Source organism: Tursiops truncatus, chromosome 3 (genome assembly GCF_011762595.2).
Source record: "Tursiops truncatus isolate mTurTru1 chromosome 3, mTurTru1.mat.Y, whole genome shotgun sequence".
Classification (NCBI taxonomy): Eukaryota; Metazoa; Chordata; class Mammalia; order Artiodactyla; family Delphinidae; genus Tursiops; species Tursiops truncatus.
In genome coordinates this window covers 137,183,982-137,209,415 of record NC_047036.1, presented here as the reverse complement: position 1 = coordinate 137,209,415, position 25,434 = coordinate 137,183,982, and the positions used below count along the sequence as shown (strand labels likewise).

Sequence of the window (25,434 nt, the reverse complement as noted above, 5' to 3'; positions counted from 1 at the left end):
TAAGACAAATTAATTATTAAATAATTATTTCTTACCATCTTTCTTCCTGAATGATGTATGATAAATTTCACAAGGATATGCTCTCTTCACTTCTGTAGATACTGTGGTGCCCGACACATAGTATGGGCTCAGTAAGAACGGGTTTAGTAAATTAATATTTGCCTATATGCGAATAGTATATGTTTTTGGTATTTGGTTGTGTATATTGTGAATACTGAAGTGTTTGCCTGTCTCCCAAGTCCATTTATGTACAAAATAACCCTTTTTTTCTTTTATCTTCTCCATTTCACAGGATTATACCTTGACAATGTACTTCCAGCAAGCTTGGAGAGATAAGAGGCTGTCCTATAATGTAATACCTTTAAACTTGACTCTGGACAATAGAGTGGCAGACCAGCTCTGGGTGCCCGATACTTACTTCCTGAACGATAAGAAGTCCTTTGTGCACGGAGTGACTGTCAAGAACCGCATGATCCGGCTGCATCCAGATGGGACGGTCCTTTACGGCCTCAGGTCTGTAGCGTCCATTTCAAAATTGAACTCTTCCTGAACACGCTAGTTACTGTTTTTTTTTTTTGGAGGGGCATATTGTGCTGTTTTTCTTAGTCCTCCTTTAATTCTGCTGATAAGCCGTTAAACCTCCTAGTCACTAGACATCTGAGAGCTCAGTGTTCCATGTTTACAAAGGGACTTATCCCAGCTAAGCCTAAGTTTTTCTGAATTATCTTCCAATATCAGCTGCTGATCCTAAAGCTGCTTTCTTTTTTTTTAATTGCTTAAATATTTATTGTTAATGGTGATGATTTTTTTATTTCCAAAAGAAGTAAAAAATTTATATATTATAATACATATACACACATGTATAGAACACAGTTATATCCTTTGTCTATTAACATTAGCTGCATTAACAAATTTCTGTCAATTTTGTATTAACACTTCACTTCAGGTGATAGAGAAATTTTAGAAATGATGCCACTTTGGAGGTTCTTTTAATAGTTCAAACAGGGTATGATAGAGGCCTGAAATAAGCTATGTCAAGAAAAATATAAATAAGGAGGCAAAATGTTTATTTATACTGAAGGGCAAAACAATATTTTTTTTGGCTCATAAAGCTGCTTTCTTTAAGGAGTAGGGATAAACAATATCAAAATAGCTTAGACACAGGGTCTCTTTAAAGTGGAAAAAAATGATGAGTGCCAAATCCTTGTTTGAATGTGGCAGATATTCTGTTTCATAACTTGTTCCTGAGCTCTGTGAACTGGGTCTGGTCCTCTGAGAACAGGAAGGCTTTTTTTGCCCTCTTACCTCCAAGGAGCAATCAGATTTGCAAATAAATAGCCATCATCTCAGGTTTATTAATAATGAATTTACGCTATTAAATGTACCTTTCTATCAGAGAAGAATTGTGATGCTCTGCTCTTTGGAGGATGAATTGTGAAATATGACAGTGTCTTCTTTTAAAGTTTATTTTGTATTAGATGGTTCCCTGGAAAAAAAGATGAAGAAAAAAGATATCTGTCTTACTCTGAAAACATTGCAATATAAAGAATTCCTCTCCATTATTGGGGAAGACTCTCTATTCTGAAATGTTCAGTTGTCTCTGATATATTCTGTTTTACGTGAACATGTGGTGACTTTTTCATAATAATGATAATAATATTATTATTCATTTATTGAACACTTGTTAGGGGTCAGACAGTAGTGAGTACACTCCATGTATTATTACAGTTACAATAACTTATAACAACCTCATAAGGTAAAACTGTTATGATCTTTATTTCAAATGAAGGCTGGTGTAACTTGTCTAAGATCACAGAGAAAGTAAGCAGTGAAGATGGGATCTGAGTCCTGTTCTAAGTTCAGAGCCAGAGCTCCTAACCGTTACCGTAGGTTGCCTCTCACTCCCACACTTTTCTTATCTGTTATATCTAATTTTCATTATCTGCTGTGTTCATCGTTCCTGACTGGTGCATTGTCTTAGATCCTTATAAGCCAGCTTCTTTGTTTGTTTATCCTGTTTGTAGAGAAAATGGCATTTGTTTGTCAAGGGAGGGAGAGACTGAGGCCAAGAGAGAGCATGTTTGTACGCTGTGTCAGCCATTGGAAGTAAAGAGATGAATTGGATACAGGCATTGCTCGCATACAGGCCTTAGGGAAAAAGAGAAATAGCGGAAAGATAAAACAAGTTGACTGGCAGTGTCTGCAAAGACTCCACCAAAGTGGTGGAATTTGAAAGTACTTACGGAAAGAATTATCTTAGCAGATACATTGTGCTAAACTTATTGCTTGGAATCCACTACAATTTATTGCTTGTGTCTATGTTCAGTAGTGGCTGCAATGAAAATATGGTATCACAAAGACCTTGATGAGATGGGGACCACACGGGCAGTGGAGGAATGCAAAGAGGTTGTAGTTCACACGTTTTAAGAGTTAAGCACAGAAAGAAGTCAGAATCCTGAAGAAGGCAGAGAGAAGCACAGCAATAATGAGTTACTCATTTGGCAGGGAGTGAGCGGGGATAGGCCTGGGAAGTAGCAAGTCTTCGCTAAGCGTCAGACCCAGTGCTGGATACATTTTTCCCATCAAATCTTCACGGCAATCATGTAGACATTACATTGTGTTTTCCTTTTTTTGGTGATACCCACATTTAGACCAGAGAACCAGTTGTGTTCTCTTTGTTACTCCTAGCACTGACAAAGCACCTACACTGTAAATAAACTCAGTAAAGATTGTCAATGAATTCTGAATGTACATATGCAAAGTTGGATGGGTAGGAAAAAATCAACAGTCAAAAGTCTTTGAGAGGGACAAGAGAGGGCCAATATAGATGATAAATATGGCTTCTAATCATTAAGCCAATAATCAGACCAAAAAAGGTGGTGGCTGTTCATTCTTGTCATTAAGACCGACTGGACACTATTCCTGTCAATCATCACCCTCTCGGCCCCACTTCCAATAAGGGCTAATGGCAAAATGTGCAGGTTCCTGAACACATTTGACGTGCATAAAATTAACACTCCTGGACGAAGAAGAAGACTCATGGATTGTCACTGTTCTCTCAGTTGTGTAGTTAATCCTGAGTTTGAAATTGATAAGAGGTCTTTCAGGAAATTTGTAAATATCCCATTCCAGTTTTTACTGATAAATAGAACAGTTTATTTCACAGCTGAAATTTAGTGCAGGCCAGATATTCCTTTTCAACAGCAGAAGTTTCATTTGTAATAAAAAGTAAAAGGAATTCAATTAAAATTGCTGCTGCTGGATTGATTCAGATCTACTTAGTTCCTTCTCCTACTTACCCACTCTCCTACCCCAGTCATTCTCTGTTACTGATAGTCTGCTAAGAAATTTATTTTGTTTCTATGTTCAATAGTGGCTGCATTCAAACAGCGTTTAGAATAGTAATAGTATTAATATTAGTAGTTAGTACGCATTAAAGGACTTAGCCTGTACGTGTCACTGTGCCAGAGCATTGCTTATATTATCTCATTTAAAATTGACTTTATTCCTACAAACTGGGCGCTATTGGTTGGTTGGTTTTTCTGTCTTACATGAAGAAATTAAGGAACTTGTGTACCAAGTTACACAGCTGCGGCACCGGAAAGTATAATAGTTTGAATACAAAGATGTTGCTCTTCATTATCGTTCTATCCTACTCCTTACGTACTGGCAAATGGAAATAAAGAATAGTAGAAATCACCTGAGAGCGTGCAAGGGAGAAAAAAAGAAGGTAAAGAAAAGTGATATGGAAACAGCTTGCATTAGATCCATAGATACAGACTTTTTTAAAATTTTTGTGGTACGTGGGCCTCTCACTGTTGTGGCCTCTCCCATTGCGGAACACAGGCTCCAGACGCGCAGACTCAGCGGCCATGGCTCATGGGCCCAGCTGTTCCGTGGCATGTGGGATCTTCCCGGACCGGGGCACGAACCCATGTCCCCAACCCGTGTCCCCTGCATCGGCAGGCGGACTCTCAACCACTGCGCCACCAGGGAAGCCCCAGACTTTGTTCTTGATTGATAGAATAAAGCCCTAGAGAACAGCAGTCCTGAGTCATCTATGGAAGATGCATCTTTGGGTTCTGAGAGTCACACCATTCCCAGTTTACTAAGGGATGATTTTTGCTGTGTGGAATCCTGGGGCACAGACAAGATCATTGCAAAGAAGTTGGTACAGGCAAGGTTCATCAGTCGGAATAAGGAGAATTGAAAGGCAATCATGAAGACCTAGACATAGAAAGCTGGTTCAAGGAAGACTTTAAATATAAGGCAGTGACCAATAAATTAGGTAGAACAAGTCCTCTGGGCCGAATGTCATGCATGTTCAAGGCAAAATCCTTTAAGGACTTAAATGCTTCTTCCGTTGAGATGCACAAAGATTGGCAGGGATGAGGGGGCTGGAGGGGAAGTCATTCAGAGAATCTGAGTAAGCTTCTTTTGTAGAGTTTTCTTAGTGAAATTTTTAGGTATTAAAACATATTAAAGATAAAGTAGTATGCAAACTATTAATGCTTGTTGAATTTCATGGTGGGTACATAGGTGTTTGTCATGCTCTTCTTTCAGCTTGTCTGTATGTTTGAAAATTTCCATGATAAAATTTGGAAAAGAAAAAATGGCCTAGGAATCTCTGGTTCTATTATCTAAGAAATAGCACTCAAGATTTAAAAGTCTGAAGCCAAAGAATGGTATTTCTGATCTCTTAGAGGTAGAGAATTACCTGTATGTGACATGTACTTTTAGTAGCTGTGTCTGAAAACGAGGTCATCTCATCTCAGAGGATGCATACTTAGTGGGTGGGATCCATGACCACAGACAACCAGGCTAAGCCATAACCCAGGGAGGACTGGTCATAGCTCTACACTTGAAGCTCGGAAAACCTCCTTGTGAAATCATCCTCCTGCAAGGATGTACCCATTGCTTTTGACTGTACAGCAGGAGCTCTGAGTCCACTCATGGTGAAACAGTGTCTGGATAGCATGAGTTTTAAGGATAGCGCTCAGCTAATTGACAGACTTGCATTAAGGTAGTTCAGACAATGAACTTGGGAAGTTCAGAAAACGGAGATTGAGATTTAGAAATATGGGAAATGTTTTAGTTATTGCTGTTATAGGCTAGGTTTTAAGAGTTTTCATTCTGATTGGATTTTTGTTTCCCCATTGCCAAAAACATGGATTAGCAGCTTACTCTCAGTTATTCCATTACTTTTCAGGTTGATAATCATTTTAGAAGGATAGAGTTCCGATGCTGTGCAAAGAGATGAATGGACACAATTGAGCAATGCAACCAACTTCCTTAACAAAGTATTATGATAATGGAACTTGTATTTTCGTTTGGACTTTTGTCACTGACCTCTTGTTGAACCTTAAGCATCTTCTTCAGGTTTTAATTTCCTCATATATAAAAAGGGGGGGGGGATAAATTAGATAATGTCATTTTAACAACCCAGTCATCTTCTGAATCAAATGAGATCAGTGAATGTAAAAAATTTTATAATCTGACATCAGACTGGAAAGTAAAATTATGTATTTCGAGTAGCATAGTAATTGGTAGATAGTAAGTGTGCAGTGTTACTTAATATTTGATAAATAGATGGATGCTGGGGATATTTGATAAATAAACAAAAGGCTGGAACAGATAAAGGTTTAGATATCAAGGCAGTGGTTTTATATTGTAGAATTTGACCCCAGGTATCTTTCCATGATTCTGTGAAGATACTCCTTTGTGTAGAACAAAAAGGACAAGAGGAGCACAAGTGAGCAAGTCTGTTGAAGAGAATGGGAAAGGTCTCGGTCAGGCATGTCTAAAATGAAGAAGGGGACTACTAAAATACTAAGAGGATTGAAACCTGCAGTGGAGCCAATTATCTCCAGCCATTGCACTGGCAGGCTGAGATGAAGAGGAAGGAAACTAGATGCCTGGCTTGAGATCCAAGTGGCCATGACAGCATTTAGAAGCTGCCCTGTAGCCCCAAACCCAGTACCTCATTTGTAGCATGGACTCAGTAATTTTCGTTTAATCAGCGTTATATAGTTTCTCTTAAACCAGGCCATTCCTCTTATTCTCATCACGTCTTATCATGCATCTATTTTCTCAACCTTGTTTAAAGATCTGCAGGAATAATTAAGAAAAGTGATGAATAATGTTGTTTTTCAAGTCTAAGTTTATAGTTTGTGGCTAAAGAGCAATATAATCCTTAAATATAGATTCTTACCTTCACTCTTGGCTAGTTGATAACTCAGTTATACCAATGTGATCATAAAATAAAATACCTGCTTTCTTTTATGATACTATTTAGATATTTCTGTTAGGAGATATAAGTGGAGGTAGGGAAGAATATTTTCTTGGGATGAACCCAGCTGTAGAAGTGGTGACAGCAGACTTCTCATTGACTAGGCAGAAGAATTCCTAGCAATGTATAAAGCACATATTCCAAACAGATTATCTGTATTTTATTCCAAAATAAAATTGACCCAATCAAATTATTTTCAGAACACTTAAGGAAAAATGTCATAGAAAGTACAGGATTTCTGCTGATGAATTCATCTAAAGCACTAGCCAATAAAAATCAGGTTTAATCTGGTGTTGACATGGCATCATAAAGAATGTTACATAGGTATAATTTAGTCTGTTATTTACTTAAAGTAGGAGATAATTATTAGATTTCAGAAAGCTAGTGATAACTACACTGATCAGAGAATTAGGAGAGCTGCATTCTAATCTTACATTTAGTAGTTCTTATAATTATTCATTTAAATAATTTCTAAATTTTATTATCACTCCCCAAATCTCAATACCTGTGATTTTGCTAATCTAGGACTTCCACCTCATTACGTATACAGCAGTATTTAACGTGATACTGCAGTGCTTTAGCAATTGTAGTTATCTTCTTGAAAAAGATCTTCTGATTAATTAAGAAGGCAAAAACAAAATCAGTGCACTCAGGTATATGAGAAAACCTGAATTATCAACTGCTGACACCCTTTTGTGAATGTAAAAATGTATATTTTTTATGAAAATTTAGAATCTGAATCCCAATTGGACTCTATATGCTAAGTCATTAACATTATATCATAAGCATTTTAGCACATTACTAAATTGTTCAACAAAAACATGAAAACAAAACCTATTTCCTCTTATGAGATGTTACATAATTATTTTTAAACATTTAGAAAATACAGTTAAGTTATGAAAATATAGCTACCCTTAATCCTATCATACCTGCATCTTGCTTTATACTCTTCCAGATATTTTTCGAGTAAAAAAGCATATAGGTAATTTGTCATAAAACAGATTCACATTATACATACAATTTTCTGATCTTATTTTTTTCTTTAACCATGAGTGCACCATAAACATGTTTGCCATGTCAGTAAAACTCTGCTCACCATCATTATTTAACCATTATAAGACATATTTGGGATATATTCCTTTATCCAATATAGGATATGGTTTATGGCTTTGACATAAGGTGAAATATGTAGTTATTGCTATAAAATGCAGGACTACTATTTCAGATTTACTTAATATTTTAGTGACAAACAGGCAAAGCTTTTTGCAACACAATTTGTAATCTTGTATTTGTGCTGTTGTAACTTGTGGTGTCATTAGCTAAATAAATGGCTCAGGAGATGTACTGGTGCTGATTATTAGGACAGTTCTTATGGAAAGTGTGACTTTCTTACTCTTCTGGTAGTAGTTGACCCATCTAAAAATAGCTGTTTGTCTTTTGGTGTGAAGGGGCAGCCCTTGATTTCATATGTCTGTACACCTCCCATATGTAACATTGGGTCAGCAACATGTCACTTCTGATTAAAGGTTCACATTCTTAAAGAAAGATTCAGCAGGAAGCAGAAGGCAATTCAGCCACCTCCCGCTATGTATGTTCTGTCATTGGGAAAATGGCAAAGGATTAGCCTGTAATGAATTTAGACAGGCAAGGTTTATTAATTGTATCTTCTTTCTCTACTCCTAAAGCTTTACCACAGGGTATTCGGCAAGTGAATAACTGAGTAGCCATCTCACACTAAAATGTAGTCTATTAAACATTAATATATCAATTTTTTTACTTGGATTTCCTAATTGGTTTAATTCATTTTCATAGAGATATGGAGTGAATGCATTTTGTCAAGCAGAACAACAGAGATTTTATTAAGAATATCAGTTCTTCTGGCCAGAGTGTGAGACCCTGTGCTCTAGATTCTCAGTCTTCTAAGCAGGAAAAAACACCTTCATCTACCTCCACCTCCGTGGGAAGAGACACATACATCCTCCTTAAAGAGCTGTAATTAATTTTTTTTTTTTGGCTGCGTTGAGTCTTCGTAGCTGCGCGGGGGCTTTCTCTGGTTGCAGCGAGCGGGGGCTACTCTTCGTTGCGGTGGGCGGGCTTTGCATTGCGGTGGCTTCTCTCTTGTTGTGGAGCATGGGCTCTAGGCACGCAGGCTTCAGTAGTTGTGGCTCCTGGGCTCTAGAGCGCAGGCTTAGTAGTCGTGGTGCATGGGCTTAGTTGCTCTGCAGCATGTGGGATCTTCCCGGATCAGGGCTCGAATCCATGTCGCCTGCATTGGCAGGTGGATTCTTAACCACTGCACCACCAGGGAAGTCCCTGGATGAATTTTTAAAAGAAATTTCTTGCCCATTATTTTTCACTATAAAATAAAATTATTTATATGAAAAGTGAATGTATTTAGAAGTAATTTCTGTCATCTTCAAGTTCACCTTCTTCATTATTACAGAAAAGAAGAGGGAAGCTCAGAGAGGGAAGTGATTGTGCCTAACATCACACAGACGATTGATGGCAAAGCACAGAGCAGAATCCCAACCTCCTGACTCCTAATCCAGGGCTTGTTATTGTTCCTGCTGCTGGAGTCATTTGGTTACTTGCCGTCATCATGGTCTGACTGACCTCAGCGAATAAGTCAAATCCAAACTGGAAATAGCAGAATCGGAATTACACCATTAGGTGTAATCCAGGGCTCTTTTGGTTGCAATATTTTTGCTGGGTTTTTAGATAACAACATTTAAAGAGGAAAAGAAAATCTGCCTGACTTCTTTTTCTCAAATATTACTGAGTCATCATGTTCTTGTAATCAGTGAGTCTCCTTTACTACCCTAGTTGTCTTCATGTCCATTGATTTCAGTCCAATGAGAGCTGAATATGGCAGAACTGAAACCAAAGGTATGAAAGATGAGTGGTCAGAGACTCCAGGGGTTTCAAAGCAGGAAAGACACCAACTGCGTTCCCAGTAAAGATATGGATCTTGTATTGAAGACCCAAAGAATGAGTACAGGGTGTCATCGAAGTGGGCCTTGTCTGCAAAGAGGAGAAGACCTGAAACCCCTGAGAACACGCCATTCATTGGCTTGCGGATGTATCTGTATACAGCATGGCTATACATAAGCGCATTCAGAAGTAGCACTAGCATGGTCGCGATTTCACTAGGAACGAACCCTCTGGGTCACGAGAGTACTGGCAGCATGGAGAGAAGCCAGATATTTATTTTGTTTTGTCTTGTTTTATTTTATTTTAAGAAAAGTATTTTCTAGTGGATGATTAAAACTGTTGCTGTTGTATATGTGCTTGTGTGTGTATATGTATATGTCCCCATTTATAGGTATAAATATGCATATGTATTCATTTATAGATTTGTATTTGTGTGTATATGCATATTATATATATATATACACACACACACACATATACCTGTAAAATTTTTTCTGTTTGCTTTATATTAAAAATAAAGAAAACAGAAATGACTCCATTAAATTAAACTTGAAACCATGCCTATTATCCTCACTATTAGTTTGAAGATAAAGTTTTCTCTAATCACATTTTGTATATCTTTTGTTCCACCCTGATTTCATGAAATCAGTGAACCTTGTTGGCAGCTTTCGCTGGCAACTTGCTTATTAGCAAATAGGCAAAATACAGGGTTAGACCAGATAGTCTTTGTAATGGGTTCACTCATAATAGAGTTTTAATTACACAAAGACCTGTTCAAAACAAATATATATGAATACTTATTTAGCTGAGATAGTTGAAGTAGTGGTAGTAGTGGTGGTAGTAGTAAAATTTATTGAGTACTTTTTTGTTGTTCATCATACAAATTTACTTTTTAAAATTTATTTTGACGAAGTATATTTGATTTCAATGTTGTGTTAATTTCTGCTATACAGCAAAGTGGTATATACATATATGTATATATATTCTTTTTCATATTCCTTTCCATTATGGTTTATTACAGGGTATAGGATATAGTTCCCCATGCTATACAGTAGGACCTTGTTGTTTATCCATTCCATATATAATAGTTTGCATTTGCTAATCCCAAACTCCCAATCCGTCCCTCCCTGTCCCCACCCCCGACACTTGGCAACCACAAGTCTGTTCTCTATGTCTGTTTCTGTTTCATACATAAGTTCACGTGTGTCATATTTTAGATTCCACATGTAAGTGATATCATATGGTATTTGTGTTTCTCTTTCTGATTTACTTCATTTAGTGTGATAATCTCTAGGTCCATCCATGTTGCTGCAAATGACATTATTTCATTCTTTTTTATGAATGATTCCATTATTTATATATTCCATTTTATATATATATATATTTTATATATATATATATATATATATATATATACATATATATATATATATATATACACCACATCTTCTGTATCCATTCATCTGTTGATGGACATTTAGGTTGCTTCCATGACCTGGCTATTGTGAATAGTGCTGCTATGAACATAGGGGTGCATGTATCTTTTTGAATTACAGTTTTGTCTGGATATATATGCCCATGAGTGGTATTGCTGGATCATATAGAAGCTCCAGTTTTAGTTTTTTGAGGAATGTCTATACTGTTTTCCATAGTGGCTGATTCCTATCAGTAGTGTAGGGGGGTTCCCTTTTCTATTGAGTACCTTCTGTATGTCAAGCCCTGAATTATTTATATTAAACAATCCTGTGAAGCAGGCTACCATCAGTGCCATTTTATAGTTGAGGAAACTCAGGCTTTGGGAAAGTGAGTAACTTTCTAGTGAGTTTCCAGACTTAGTATTGAACTCAAAGGCTATGATCTCAGTCACCTTCCCAGAGACTGAGAGAACACTGTCTCTGTCCAGGTAGATGGATGCAAAAGACTCTTGGAAAAAGCCAGTACTGAAAACGCTGATGGAAGGAGAAGAATGGAGAGCCTAAATTCCCAAGGCTCCTGAAAGGAACTTCTAAGAGTCATTCATCTCCCCTCTAGAGAGATTTTTGTGGGTATCATTCCTAAATAGATGAGTATGACTCTCAATCTTGAATAGGACTCCACAATAGGGACCTGTGCATTGTTTTTGGCATTGCTATTCCCATACATATAGGACATAGAGTATGTTCCTCAGGTATAACTTAATATCATCACTTCTCCTTTCATCCTTTATTCTTGAATGGATCTCTGCTTTGCAACTGTTTAGATGCAGAGAGTTATTTTTGTTTCACTTTTCTGAATACCCAAGTTCAAGGAAAAGCAGCATGCACTACAGTTTGTAACTTGGTGTATAGGGATTTTGAAAATCTCTTCTATTTCACAATTGTACATCCATATTGTGGAGTTTCAAGAAGGTTACAGACTAGGGAAAAGCAACCACTGTAAGATTTGATTAAGTCTCAATTTAGTTAGCCAGAGATGTAAAACCCTAGTGCATTGAGGAGGCACATGGCTGCTGTGGTTTGCAGAGACTCTCAAGGCTGCCTGCAAGTCACCCAGTCCACAAGCTTTCCTGCTGGATTGAAGAAGGTCAATTCTTACTTGATAATCCAGGAAGGAATGACCCAAGTAACCTGTACACCTTCGTGTCCCGGATTTAAAATACTCTCTCAGTGAGACCCTTGTCTCTAACTCTAGCATCAGTACTCTCATACTGGAAGGGAAAGCAGAAAGAGTACTGAGCCATTAGACACACCTCTAAATTTCAGACAAGTGGTATCTTTGTCTACTGGCCTATCACAGAAGACCCTAGAGTACACGGAAGAAAATCTATATTTATTTTCTGGAACGAGTGAAAAATATTTGTTTCACAGATATTCATGTCAGCCTTATTCTCCACGGGCAGAAAAAAAAGGAAGGAGATAAAGTATTACCCAACCTCTGGAAGTCACCTCCATATTTTTTTGGTTAAAAGACTTTTGGTAAAAGTTTAATTACTTGATTTACTAAATGGGTGGTAAGGGAGGATTTCTAGCCCATTCCTACCTCTTTATTCTGGAGGTCACAAATAAAGCAAGCCAGACCACTGTAACAGGTTAATGACAAATCCCAGTCACCGTATTATGAAACGCTCGAGCTATTTTACTTCTGAGAAGCAGCTCATTATCTGCACTCGTATGGACAGAATAAAAGGTACCAAAATGCTAAATGGTCGTAAATCCTTGGAGGAAGATTCCAATTCCATGTTGGATTGTTCTCAGTAGCAATAATAGAGAATATAATTAGGACTTTATATTTTAGCAGCTGTAGTACACTGACAGCTAAGGGAAAATACTGAAAAGACCAGGAGAGAGAGACCAACTTCTTCTGGCCTGTTTGGAGCATGGGTGTGGAATCTGACCTCCTTGTTGCAAGGCCTTCCTCTATCTCTAACTAGCTGTGCTCCATCTTTCTGAGCTTCAGTTCCCTCATCAGGTATATAGGGCTTTATAGTACCCAGCTTATAGAATTACTGGGGTGATTAAGCAGGCAAATACTTGTAAAGATTTTCGTAAAGTGTTTGGCACATACTAAGTTGTTTGTAAAGATTAATTGCTGTTATTAAGATTTCTACCTGTATCTAACGTTGGCCTCTTCTGCTGTTTCCCATCCTGATTCATGTGGGATGATATTTGGTAAGAAGGAATGGTAGTGGTAAATCCTTATTATGTACCAACACTGTGCCAGGTTTCAGGGATACACAAAGACAAATGAGACATTCAAAACTTGAGACTCAAAACTTGGAGGTTAGTAGGAGAAGAATATATGTAATAGGGAGATGGAAGAGGTAGGATAGGATGGTAGGTAAGAACCAAGTTCTGGAGTTTGTTCTTATAGGCTTTGGGGCTTTTTAAAAAGTTACCTAACTTTAAACTGAAAATTATAATATCATTTAACTTGCAGGAATATGGTCAAAATTAACTAATATAACCCATGTAAAGTAGCTGGCAAACGGTAGGTACCTAATAAGTAATTGTTGTTGTAGTTTATTACTGTAGTTACCAAGATAATCATAATAGTCAAAATTAATTGGGTACATGCTGTGTGTCAAGTACTGTGCATACACTGTATCTTCTAATCCCCAAATAATCCAATCTGGTAGATACTGATATCCTTCTATCTTTTAAGAGGAAACTGAGGCTTAGATAAATTCAGTAACTTGTTCAAAGCGGTACAACTATAAGCATCAAAGCTGGGAATAGAATTCAAGCCTGTTTGACTTCAAAGCCCATGCCCTTAGTGCTTTAACAGGTTTAATGTGGAGAAATGACCCAGTGCCTGGGCTGGGAGGTAGCAGAGCAGACATGACATACTCAGAATTTTCATAAGGCTAATAGCTGAATGCAGTTTTTCATTTTGACTACCTAATATTAGAACATTGGTGTAGTGTTCCAAAAGGAAGCTTGAGAAAATACTAGTAGTTCTAATACATGTTTAATGAAACAAAGCCATTGTAGTGAAGTGAATTGCTGAACATTTAATTCATTTACCCCTCTATCTATCCAGTCAACTAGTGAGTGAGCATCTCTTGTTGCTCTAGGTGGGGGATGGGTGTTGCAGAAGTGAGTAAGCCAGATATAGACTCTACCTCCAGAAGCTTGTACTTAGAGAAGGAAACATGTAAGCCACCATGAAAAAAAATGTTTAATGATAAATGAGGGCAGCAAATTGTGATGAATTCTATGGAGAAAAACAGAATGAAAGATTGGATAAAAAGTAGCTAGAAGAGTAAGGTGGAGTCCTATTTTAGGAGGTGACACCTGAGCTGAGATGTTATTTATGAAGATTGACAGCAGTGATCTGAGGAATGAGAGTTCCAGTTGTAAAGGACAGAAGCAAAATGGTCCTAAGGGCAGAACAAACTCATGTGCTCACAGGAAGAAAGTTTAAGTAATACTGCTTTACTCAGAACTTTGTTTCTTCTCTTTCACATTACTGCGTTTTATGTTCTTTATAACTAGATGCATTATTCATTTGTTTACTATTTTTGTTGGCCTCATTCCACTCATATATAAGCTCCATGAGAGCAGGGACCTCAGTTTTATCCCCAACTGTATTTCAGCATCTTGAATAGTGCCTGTCTCAGAAGAGTCCATGAAAAAAAATGTTGAATAAATGTATGTGTAAATGAATTAGTAATTACAGTTTCTTCACAGTATTTCCTATGTTATCAATCCAACAACCTGATTCAGTTTATCAGTTGAATGGGATCTGTGCTCTCTTCAGTGTTTATCTCATATTGATTTATTATTCTGCCTCTATTCAGGCACTCATGCAAAATCGTATCTAACGTTATTAAACAATGGATTTGCATACTGAGTAGAAAAAGAAGCATAAAATCAAATCAATAGCATTTGATACCCAATTATCAAAGGTTATTAGGTTTTGATGAGGAGAAAAAAAAAATCTGCCTATCCTCCCTAGTAGATACCATGTGCATTTCTCTGTCTTAGTGAGAAGAACTACATTAACAATGAGATGGTGCTTGGGCTGATGCCAGTTGAACAGCTGATAAGAAGGCATTTTGAAAACAAAAACAGGATCAGCAATTGTCATGAATTCAGCTTCCCAAATTGTGACTTAAATACATCTATGAGTTGATTTTGTAGAAATTTCCATTGGTGCCTGGTGTTTTGTTATGTTACCTTGTCATTTGCAATCAGTATGGTTCTTTGAACGATGTACAGAGATGTGAAGGTGGAGAGAATTGTATCAAAGTGGAATTCAGGTGACCCGTATTAGCCTTCCACCACAGAATGAATCAATGAGAAAACACTTTCTAATGAGAGCTAGCTCTTTTTAGGTACACGCTTCAGAAAATTTGTCACTGTGGAGTTCAAGGGGGAAGTTCTATTTATGGTAATCAAATATTTTATGAATAAAAATGTGTATGGATTCTCATTGATGGCAGAGCAGAGACATCATATTCTTTGCTTAGTATAGAGAATATCTCTGTGTTATATTTGGACTATCTTGTTTGAACTTCAGAATGTATAAGTGTGTATGTATGTGTGTGTGCATATACACAGTGCACATGTGTGTTTTCTGTATTTGTGTGACAGAACATAGGCCAGGCAGTGGGGGGAATGAAGGTTGATTACTGTGAGGGGAAAAGAAGCACTTACGTTTGCTCAAAACAATATTTTTCCCAAGTCATAAGTATTTTAGCCCATTTTCCTGGAATCATGGGTTGATTTTTCTTTAGGGAAGTTAGATATAAGAAACACAACGGTCAACCTTGTGCCCATATAAAAAATGCTCATAGTGTGATAATGAGAAACACTGCCTCTACCCCAATGGGCTCCTTCTTTGTTCTTAGTATTTGAATGAATTGTGTATTTCATTGCTACACGAATGTTAGTCAATAAAGGTTAATTCATGGAGCCTTGTTAAATTACTCCATCTCTACACCTCCTGATAAAGGGATGAGACAAACCATGGATCTGGTCCTTGTTTGATGGTAGGTGGAGTTACTCTCAAGGAGGAAAAAAAATCTGTATTCACTGCATGGGTGGCCAGGGGCTGGGCAGGGATATGCAATGAAAGAACAGAGGGGGAAATCAACACAGAGCGAGAATGAACTTCTGAATCCTCAGTGTAATGTAAACAGTGTCCTATTCTGAGTCACCAAGTTCCAAATAATATGGATTATCAGACATTCCTCTTTGGGGAAACTTGATTCTGAAACCACCTAGGAGGCTAAATTTAGTCTGTGTCAATAGATAGGTTTTCGTCTTAGTGTTTATTTTATTACAAAACTCTCAAGCATCTTAGATAAGGAAGAGGCTATTTCCCCTGTTACTTCTCCTTTCTTTGTGATTTTGTTCTTTTTTATTGATCTTCAGGCTTCTGGGTTTTTTTCCATCATAAGTGGGATGCTTGGCTCAACTGCATCTTGTGTAGTATTTTTAAATTGTGTAAAACCAAATTACTCTCATTCAGTGACAACCTTCTTTAATTTCAAAAAGCTATTTTGTTCTTGCAAGTTTTCAGTTTCTATAAGCATGGATAGAAAAGAGTGTGTACATTATACATAGAGCCACATTTACGATAGATTACTTACTGTAGTTGCTGACCTGGTGGACAATGGGGAGAAGGGCCGGTAGCATTTGACTCTGTATTAGGTGCAATCAGCTGTTGCAGACACAGTTTTGTTCAGAAGAATGTCAGGGTAAGGGCTTACCTACGTAGACAGCATTCACTTCAAACCAGATACTGAACATGAATGTATTCCTTGTATGAGCTGTGACCTGTCTGTGCTTTGAAATGTGGTTTCCAGTTTCTCATTTGTTTTCCCTACTGCTCTGTGATAAAGAGAACCGACTGAATCAAGAGGGATTTGGGGACACCAAACTTTTTGACTTCTCTGGATGGTACCATCTGCATGAACAGATGGTGAAACATGTCATAGGGCTAGAGGGGACTCCAAGATATAAAAAAGAGAGAGAGAGAGAAATAAAAGGGGAATGCAATGGCAGGGTGGAACAGGTGAGTGTCAGTGGCCAGGAATTCTTTGCAGTCTGACTCAGGTAGTGTCCTTGAGTGGCTGCCACCCGTGGAATCCAAAGGTCCCCAGGACAGTGGTGCCCTGCGTGTTCTGCAGGCAGATTGCTCAGCACTGGGAATGGGTGTGCGCGTTCTTTTCTCACTCTGTTCTGATGGGCGGAGATGTCTGGTGTTGTTGGTTAAAATACCCCATGGCAAGTAGCTAGGTTTAGTTTCCATTAAGCTTTCCATGTGGCCATTGGCCACCAAAAGGGCTGCCTCAGTGTTCTGGTGGTAGAAGATTCTGCAGAGGATTGGATGTGTCATTATAAATGCAAAGCATCTACTTTTGCTCATGGTATTTTATTTATTTTCATGTTTAGTTTTTCTGTTCATTCATTTGCTTACTTAATAGTTCTTTTTAATTCACATTTATTAAATAGTTATTTTGTGCCAGGCACACTAATACTAAATGTTTTACATGCTTTAACTCCAGGAGGTAGATATTTTTACACAAGATGAAAGTGGAGCTCAGAGAGGTTAAATAATGTGCCTAAAATCTGTGGAAACTGTGGAGCTGAATATTGATCCAAGTCTACTTGACTCTTGAAATTACTCTGTACTGTGTTTTTCCCTTTCTGTAAAAACATGACATTATAATTGACAAAAAATCAGTCTTCATACTTGAAGCTACATAAGTGTGAATGGTTTGTTTTCTTAGCTATAGCTCCTACATTACAGAAAAAATCCCATAAATTTCAATATAAGCCACATGTCTTCTAGATAAGAAATTTTGCTCATAGATTATTCTATTTAGAACATCACTGTTCCATATCTGTCATATCTATAGGCCATATAGGCTGATAGAGTTTACAGCATAATTGTTGGTACTGTTGTGAAGTTATGTGTCTGTAAAATGATGAGACACTGGAGGTTTTAAACAATTGAGTCATCTGCCCACCATCTTCTATGGATTTATTCAAAAAGTGTCATTTCTCTCTCTCTCTCCCTTCCTTTCTTTTAATAAGAGTAAGGGTTTGTTTTCTGGATACCTAAATACTACATGTTAGTCACAGAAAACTTGGAAAGTAAAGAATTAAACATCAAATATTAAAAAAAAATTTTTCTTTGAAGATACCCATCATTAATAGGTTAGGTAGAGTTTCCTTCTGTATTCTTTGAATATTTTTTTCCACAGAAAATTGTGAGTATTTTGTATGTCCATTTTATAATTTGCTTCATTCACTTAATATTATATGATGAATATTCCTTCATTTTTCTACAGTATGATTTTTAAGACTACATAATCTGTCATATTTGTGGGTAACTCTGTATGTTGCCAACCTTTTACTTTGGAATATTTAGGTGCGTTTCAACTTTTTACTATTTTAATGCTGTCTTTAACATCTTTTATTTTGATTTTCCATTTTTAATTATAATTTTCTATATTAGATTTGATCATGAAATCCCCTGATTAAAATTCTCTCCTGATTTGTAGATTTTTCAAAATAAGTTTGTGTGCTTTTCATAAGGAAAGGAGAGTGCAGTTTTTAAGAAAAGGGAAAAATTCTTTAAGAATATCTAGACTTGATATAAAGCATATGAACATTTTGAGGTTCTTAATGCACAGCATCTCTGTAACTATGCACTTTAATGCTAATAGTAAACTGACCTGTGATTCAGTTAGGGAATGGGGCATATTTGTTGATCAAACCAGAGAGGCAATATGGAGCGAACACTGCCCTGCTCTGAATTTGATGAGCTGATAACCTGATTTCTAATTCCTTCCTGGAAAGTCATCTGATTTCACTGGGCCACTTTTGCCTTTGTAAAGTGGTTATGATATCTTATCTGCTTTCATGATGCATAGCTACCTGAGGCACTTAGTTTCTATCAGATGAAGAAGTGTAAAAAAAAAAGTTTTCCAAGTAATCAACTTGGGGTGTGTGTGTGTGCGCGCGCGCGCAAGCGCGTGTGTGTGTGTGTGCGTGTGTGTGTGTGTGTGTGTGTGTGTGTGTGTGTGTGTGTGTGTGTTGGGGGTGGGAAAGAGAGGGGCAGCAATGTGTAAAATGAGACCTGAGGGAAAACTTACAGTTAACCAGGTAAAGAGTATGGAGAAGAACAAAGGGAAGGAGATGCCAGGTAGAGGGAACAGCATGTTTAGGAAAGAGTAAAGGAAGAAAGGTAAGTAAAAGCATTTCAGAATGGCTAAAGTATGGACTGTGAGGGAGCGAGCTATGAAAGTCAGGTATGAGTTGGAGAGGAAAGAAGGGCCTTTTGTTGGTAACATTGAGGGGTTTGGACTTCATCTTTAGAGGAAAGGAAGCCATTAAGAATTTTAATCAGGGAGTGTGTGATCAAATGTGCATTTACTCATCCTTTTTATGACTTGGAAAATAATTTAAAATCTTTGAATTTTTAGGACTTGACTACAAAGAGCATTTATCATTGCACTGAAGAATCTTCTGAAGTATTTGTTACAAAGTATCAGTTGATGTAATAATATATATAAGCATTTTTACAGTATAATATTAAATGTTTCTCAGTTCAGAAGGAAGTTTGGGTATGCTTGCTGCCTAAATCCACAATACTTTTCCCTAATATTTAGTAAATTCTTGCATCGGAGCTCTTTCTTATGAAATATCATGTATTCCAATTTAAATATACAGGAAGAGATGGTTGAGACAGTTCAGTAATATTTTCATCAAAATAAATAAATATCAAGCATTAGAACAGAGATTTGACATATGTTTCAAAGAAATCTATAACCTTTTCTAGGAAATGTAACCTTTTTTCATAAAGGACTGATACATCAGTGATACTTTTATTTAAGCATATAGGAAGATAAATATATTATTGCTTTATAAATACTTTTTACAATATTTGAATATTGGCAGAGAAACATCCTACAAGGCTCTTCTGATAGGAAATAATTGATAAATATACCAGTAAAGTATTTTTAGGAATAATTTTAATAAAGTCGAGAAATGTTTAGTTGGTAAATAATCAGAAACTGATGTGAAGAGGGCAATTAGGAAAAATAATAGTGAACATAATTCTTTACTGCTTTTTTTGTGGCCAAAGGTGACATTTGTCAAAGAAATACTGGAAGTTCCATATAAATTAGTAACACTGATTTTTCCTTCAACACTTTGGGTGCTACACCTCTCTCTTTTCTTAATATATATATATCCATGGATGGAGAAACATTTGATATTTTTTCCCTAAAGAACTTCTTAATGCGTAATACTTGTCATAGCTTATATGTATATATTTCTTATTTTCCAGCTTCTACTGTGCATTTTCCTTTCAAATTACCCCACATATATAGAAAAGCATACAGTGAATCCCTGTGAGTACATCTTGTCAGAGCCCTTGGCACATAATGTCAGATGATTTTGCTACTCTCATCCCCCTAAAGTCTAAGCATAAATCTCAGAAGTAATGTTGAATTCAAAAAACCAAACACAAACTAGAGCACACTGTGATTCCTTTCATATGAAGTTCTATTGCAGGAAAACCATCTAAGGTGAGAGAAGTAGGGAAAGTGGATACCTTGGGGAGGGGCAGCTACTGGAAGGGCCTTGAGGAAGGCTTCTGGACTCTGGAAATAATCCATACCTTCTGGGTGCTATTACTCAAGTATGGTACCCCACCAAATTCATCAAGCTATATACTTATAAGTTGAGCACTTTTCTGGACATATATTTCAATGAAACAGTTTTCAAAGGTTATATTTCAATCAAGAGTTTAAAAGTTTGCATCCTCTTACAGAGATGGTCTGTACACCATCTCTTTGAGATCTCTTGAAGGCACTGCTGTTTACCGTATTTGGTTGCTCATTGCCCCAATAACTCACAAATCCATCAATTTGACTTACAGAAGAGTTATTTCTCTCAGAGATGGAATAAGTTCTTCAGTATAGATTGTGTTCATCTAGTTCCAATAAACCCTTATGTTCATATGAAAAAGAGCGCTGATTGGACAAATATATTTGAAAGCTTGTAATGATTCTGCTTTTGGACTACTGGTATCTGCTATGCAGCAGATCAAGTATCTGCGAGCCAGGGTCACAAACTCAGATATCCATTGGGGCTGGGCAGATTACTAAATGAAGAGAACCTGGAAAGGTGTCATAGGGAAGGATGGGCACTTAGAGAAACTGGAAAATGCACATCCTCCTTAAAGGCATTCAGACTCACATTTTCAAAGCCATGTGCTAACCAATTTGATAGTTTGGCCCCTACGAAGTATTATTCTAATATAACTTGTTCTATATATAACATGGTCCAGTTCTTCAGACAGATAAAGCAATCCCCAAATTTTTATTAAATATTTCATAATTAATGAACACCAGTCTTATAAATGGTACCAGTTCAATAGCTACATATATCAAATATTACACTAATAATGCTTTAAACATAAAATAGTATTTTCCAGAATTGAGAAAATTAATTGGACATTCACCTTAGGAAATGACTAATCTTAGGTATTTATTTTCAAATGAATCTGAGGATGGACGTGTTACGTGTCTCATTCCTTTCCATCTCTTAAAAACCCTATTGTTAGAGAAAGAAGTATAAAGACTGTACAGAGAAAATCTGGAAACTGCTCTACATTGTTAAGTGGTTTGCCTGCATAGTTTTTGTAGGATACTTTACTAATTGTTATGAGAGACACAAAACGTATACTTAACGCGTCCCCTGTTGTCATGGAAGCTACTGTTTGATGGAGCATTCCCAACATTACGTAAAAGGAAGGTATAAATATGAATTTGTTGTTCTAGACTTGACATAAATTATGTTACTTTTAATATAAAAAGACATCATACCATCCATGTGTCCAAAGCATTAATTGTAATATTTTTTGCAATATTATTTTTAATTGCTTCCTTTTTTCCTTTAATCTCATTAAAAATATTTCACCATTTTCCTCTTGACCTCATTCAGAATCTTAAAATAGATTATAATAGCGATGGTAAGAACAGGTACCATATACTGAACACTGAGGATTTGCAAGTGATTGCTCTAAATGCTTCATGGACATCATTTTATGTGATTTCCCATCAACACTGCTATAAAACAGACATTTTTATCCACGTGTTACAGAAAAGGAAACTGAGAGAAGAATTAATAACATCCACAGGGTCGCAGAGCTAGAAATGCCAGGTCCAGATATGAATCCAAGACTGGTTCCAAATATTATCCCACCTCTTTTCCAAAAATGATAATTTTGTGTATTTCGAAGTCACAGTTGTAAATCCAGGAGAACTCTCCTGTTCTGTTAGAAATCTTGCTTATTTCTTCAACTCATTAATTTTCTTGAAATTTTTCAGTAACTCATTTCCTCACACTGTGAAAACTGACTTTAACTCACAATTCTTCTATCCTGTAGTGCATCATAAAAGCAATTAATCTCAATAACAATACCATATCTAACTCGTCCTTACTTATTTCTGCTTTACCATGGTCTGAAATTTTCACTGACCTATATTATGTGACTGGTAGAATAGTATATTAATAATTTAATTGGCTATTACTATTGCTGAGTTTTAACTTATGCTTCCCAGGGAAGTTGACTGGAAATGCTCATATCAGAACATCCGTTTCTAATTGTTAAATCGTTCTTTCCTGACTTTCTTAAATCAGTGTTTAAAACCAAGTTTCAAGACATTATCACTCTTCCTTGTATGTGATAGCATGTCATCAAGTTATACAATTCCATGTTATCCTCCAGAAACTCTATATGCTAGACATCGTTATTTTCATTTTAAAGGCAAGCAAACTGACCTCCTCAAGCGGCATAACTAGGAAATGGTGAACAGTGGTGTTTGCACCCAGGTCTGAATGGCTGTGTGACTCCCCAGGACATGTTCCTTCCTCTCTACTGAAACGAAGAAAAGAAAACCCACACTCACACTTGTTTTTTTTTTTAAATTTTATTTTGACTTGTGTTCATCTGCTAAACTGTTTCCTTTGAGGTTGTAATGAAAAATAATCTAAAATGTGAAGACACCTATTAGTGAAATGAAGGTTGCACTGAAACCTCACAGCTGTCCTGGCTCTGGGCATGTGTTCACCCTGTTCCACACTAAGTGGCATAAAGCCTTAACCTCCAGTGAGTTCTAGTTTAATCTTGGATAAAGTTTCCATTGGTTCAGATCCCAGCACTGCCTGTAACTCACTCTCCGTGTCGATTATAGTGAATCACTCCATGCCTCAGAGACTTGCTTTCCTCATTTATAAAATTACATAATATCAAGGGCTGCCTACTATCAGCCCTCAGGACATACCCAATTCATACAAGTATTTTATTTGACTAACATGGTACTTTTAAAAATTAAGCACATTTCATTTTAATATTTATATTTCCTAGTTATCATTTAAAAAATCGAAAGGTCGGAAACACTGGGCCTTATTACCCACATGGCAACAAGTAACTGAAGCTGAGACATTGGTACCTTGTTCTGACAGAGTATGTTTTTCCCTTGTTCTGACAGAGTATGTTTTTTCCATTTGACCCTGATTCCCACCATTCCCTGTTGTCTTAGGTAGAGTCTACTCCTCATAGTACAGAGGCCATAAGCCTGACCCTCTGGGCATCTGAGTTTATGACTCATCAATCAGATTTAAGTAAATTATAATATTAGCACTTTGTTTCATATTATGTCATACTGTGCTCTGCGGTTTTCAATAGATAAAACATAAACTAGGTGACCTGGACTTAAGATCAACCACTGTTTGTCTTCATCAGCCTTTCACCAGGTGTAAATCTCAACAAATTTTCTTACCACTCAAGTTTCTGTAGCCATTTTACTCATATGTCCTTGGCTCTGGGCATGTGCTCACACTGCTGGGATGGAAAACCCTCCCTTATACTCTATCTAGCAAAATCTTGCCCATCCTTCATCACCTAGCCAATAGCTCATTTCCTCTGCAATGACTCCTTCAGCTTCCAATTATCTCCCTTATCAGAGATCTTATGACACAAATTATTCATACTTAACACATATGACTAATAATAATAAATATAAATAAAAATATAATTATTTTTATATTTAGAGCTAAAGTTTGTAAGAATGTTTAAGCCATGATAAACAATTTCTGTGCATTAAGTCCTTACATCCATTCTAAGTGGTAGTTGCTCATATTGTTGTTATGCTATTAATAGTATTGAGGCTTGGAACTTCCCTGGTGGTGCAGTGGTTAAGAATCCTCCTGCCAATGCAGGGGACACAGGTTCGAGCCCTGGTCTGGGAAGATCCCACATGCCGTGGAGCAGCTAAGCCTGTGTGCCATAACTACTGAGCCTGCACTCTAGAGCCTGCGAGCCACAACTATTGAAGCCCGCATGCCTAGAGCCCATTCTCCACAACAAGAGAAGCCACTGCAATGAGAAGGCCATGCACCACAATGAAGAGTAGCCCCTGCTCGCCGCAACTAGAGAAAAGCCCATGCACAGCAGTGAAGACCCAATGCGGCCAAAAATAAATAAATAAATTTATTAAAAAAAAATAGTATTGAGGCTCAAAGAGGCTCAAAGAGATTAAGGCCTTTGCTTTAGTTGCGATCCAGGATGACAAAGCTAATATCTTCCTACATCAGATTATCTTGTATCTGGGCTTTGATTTTAAGGTTCTTAGGGCCAAAGACTATATCTTAATAATTTTACTAAATATCTTCTACAGGGCTTAGTAAACACCATGCAGAATGTAAGCTCTCTGTGGATAAATTAATATTGGTCAACACCTTTAGTATCATTCAGGTATATTACAATTCAGAGGCTTAATACCTTTCTCTCACTCATTGACCAAATGATGATAAACTTGTAAATTTTAGGTTTTAAATGTATATATTATCCAACTCAAAATCCTGATACTCTCTTCAACTCCTTAATGGTAGCTGAAGAATTAGCAGACATTAGCTTGCTGCATTGTATTTCTCTCAGGAACAGTATGCATTTGGTAATTATTAATCTATTATTTTCCTGTGAGAAAAAGACAATCTAATATGCTTCAGGAAGGGGGGGGTGGTAGGGAAGACAAGGAAGCTATTGAGAAAGCAAATATAAAGTCAGTTGGGTCACAGCGATACAGTGCATCTTAATCACTTAAAAAGTAATTGCTCTAGAAATAATTACTCATTAGTGACATTATGGTGTTACACCACCACAAATGCCTTAACTAATGTGAATGCTAAGCATGAAAATGATAGCCAACGTTTAATGTTGTATCCCAGTCCTCTGCGTCCTAAACAATTCTGTTAGTAATTACCTAACAGAAATACATCTTTACCTGGACCTGGTTGTCATTAAGTGTGTGTTGAAATACTTTAATGTTTATAGGTTGTATTACACCTCTTCAGTTATTTAATTACATTTAGCAACTCCTCAAGTTATTGTCTGTTTTATTAAGCTAAAATCCATTACAAGCCAAATTAGCAAAGGTGTGCCCAGGCTCTAAGGGATTTAGGCATTTGCTTTAGTTGCTGGAAATTAAAGATAGAGGCTGCTTTAGTGAACCAGAAAATACAGACTGTCACTGAGACCATCCTGATACCGTGCTTAGGTCCCCCTCCATCATCCTGACAGACGAGCCTCTTCTTTACACATCATTTCCAGAAAGGGAAATCTACCATCCACCCCGGGGAGCCATTTCATGATTTGATAGCCTTCACTATCAGCCAAGTCATCTTTCTATTTAACCTAAATCCTCCATG

General features: G+C 36.9%; 1 protein-coding gene across 1 annotated transcript in view; it reads left to right on the top strand.

Moving 5' to 3' along the window:
• The window catches only part of GABRB2 (gamma-aminobutyric acid type A receptor subunit beta2), a 298,709-nt gene that overhangs the window by 100,833 nt on the left and 172,442 nt on the right, over positions 1–25,434 (top strand). Inside the window, exon 4 of the mRNA XM_073802774.1 lies at positions 293–513. Within this exon, the coding sequence (XP_073658875.1) occupies positions 293–513 (221 nt within the window). The remainder of the gene's footprint in view (positions 1–292; positions 514–25,434) is intronic.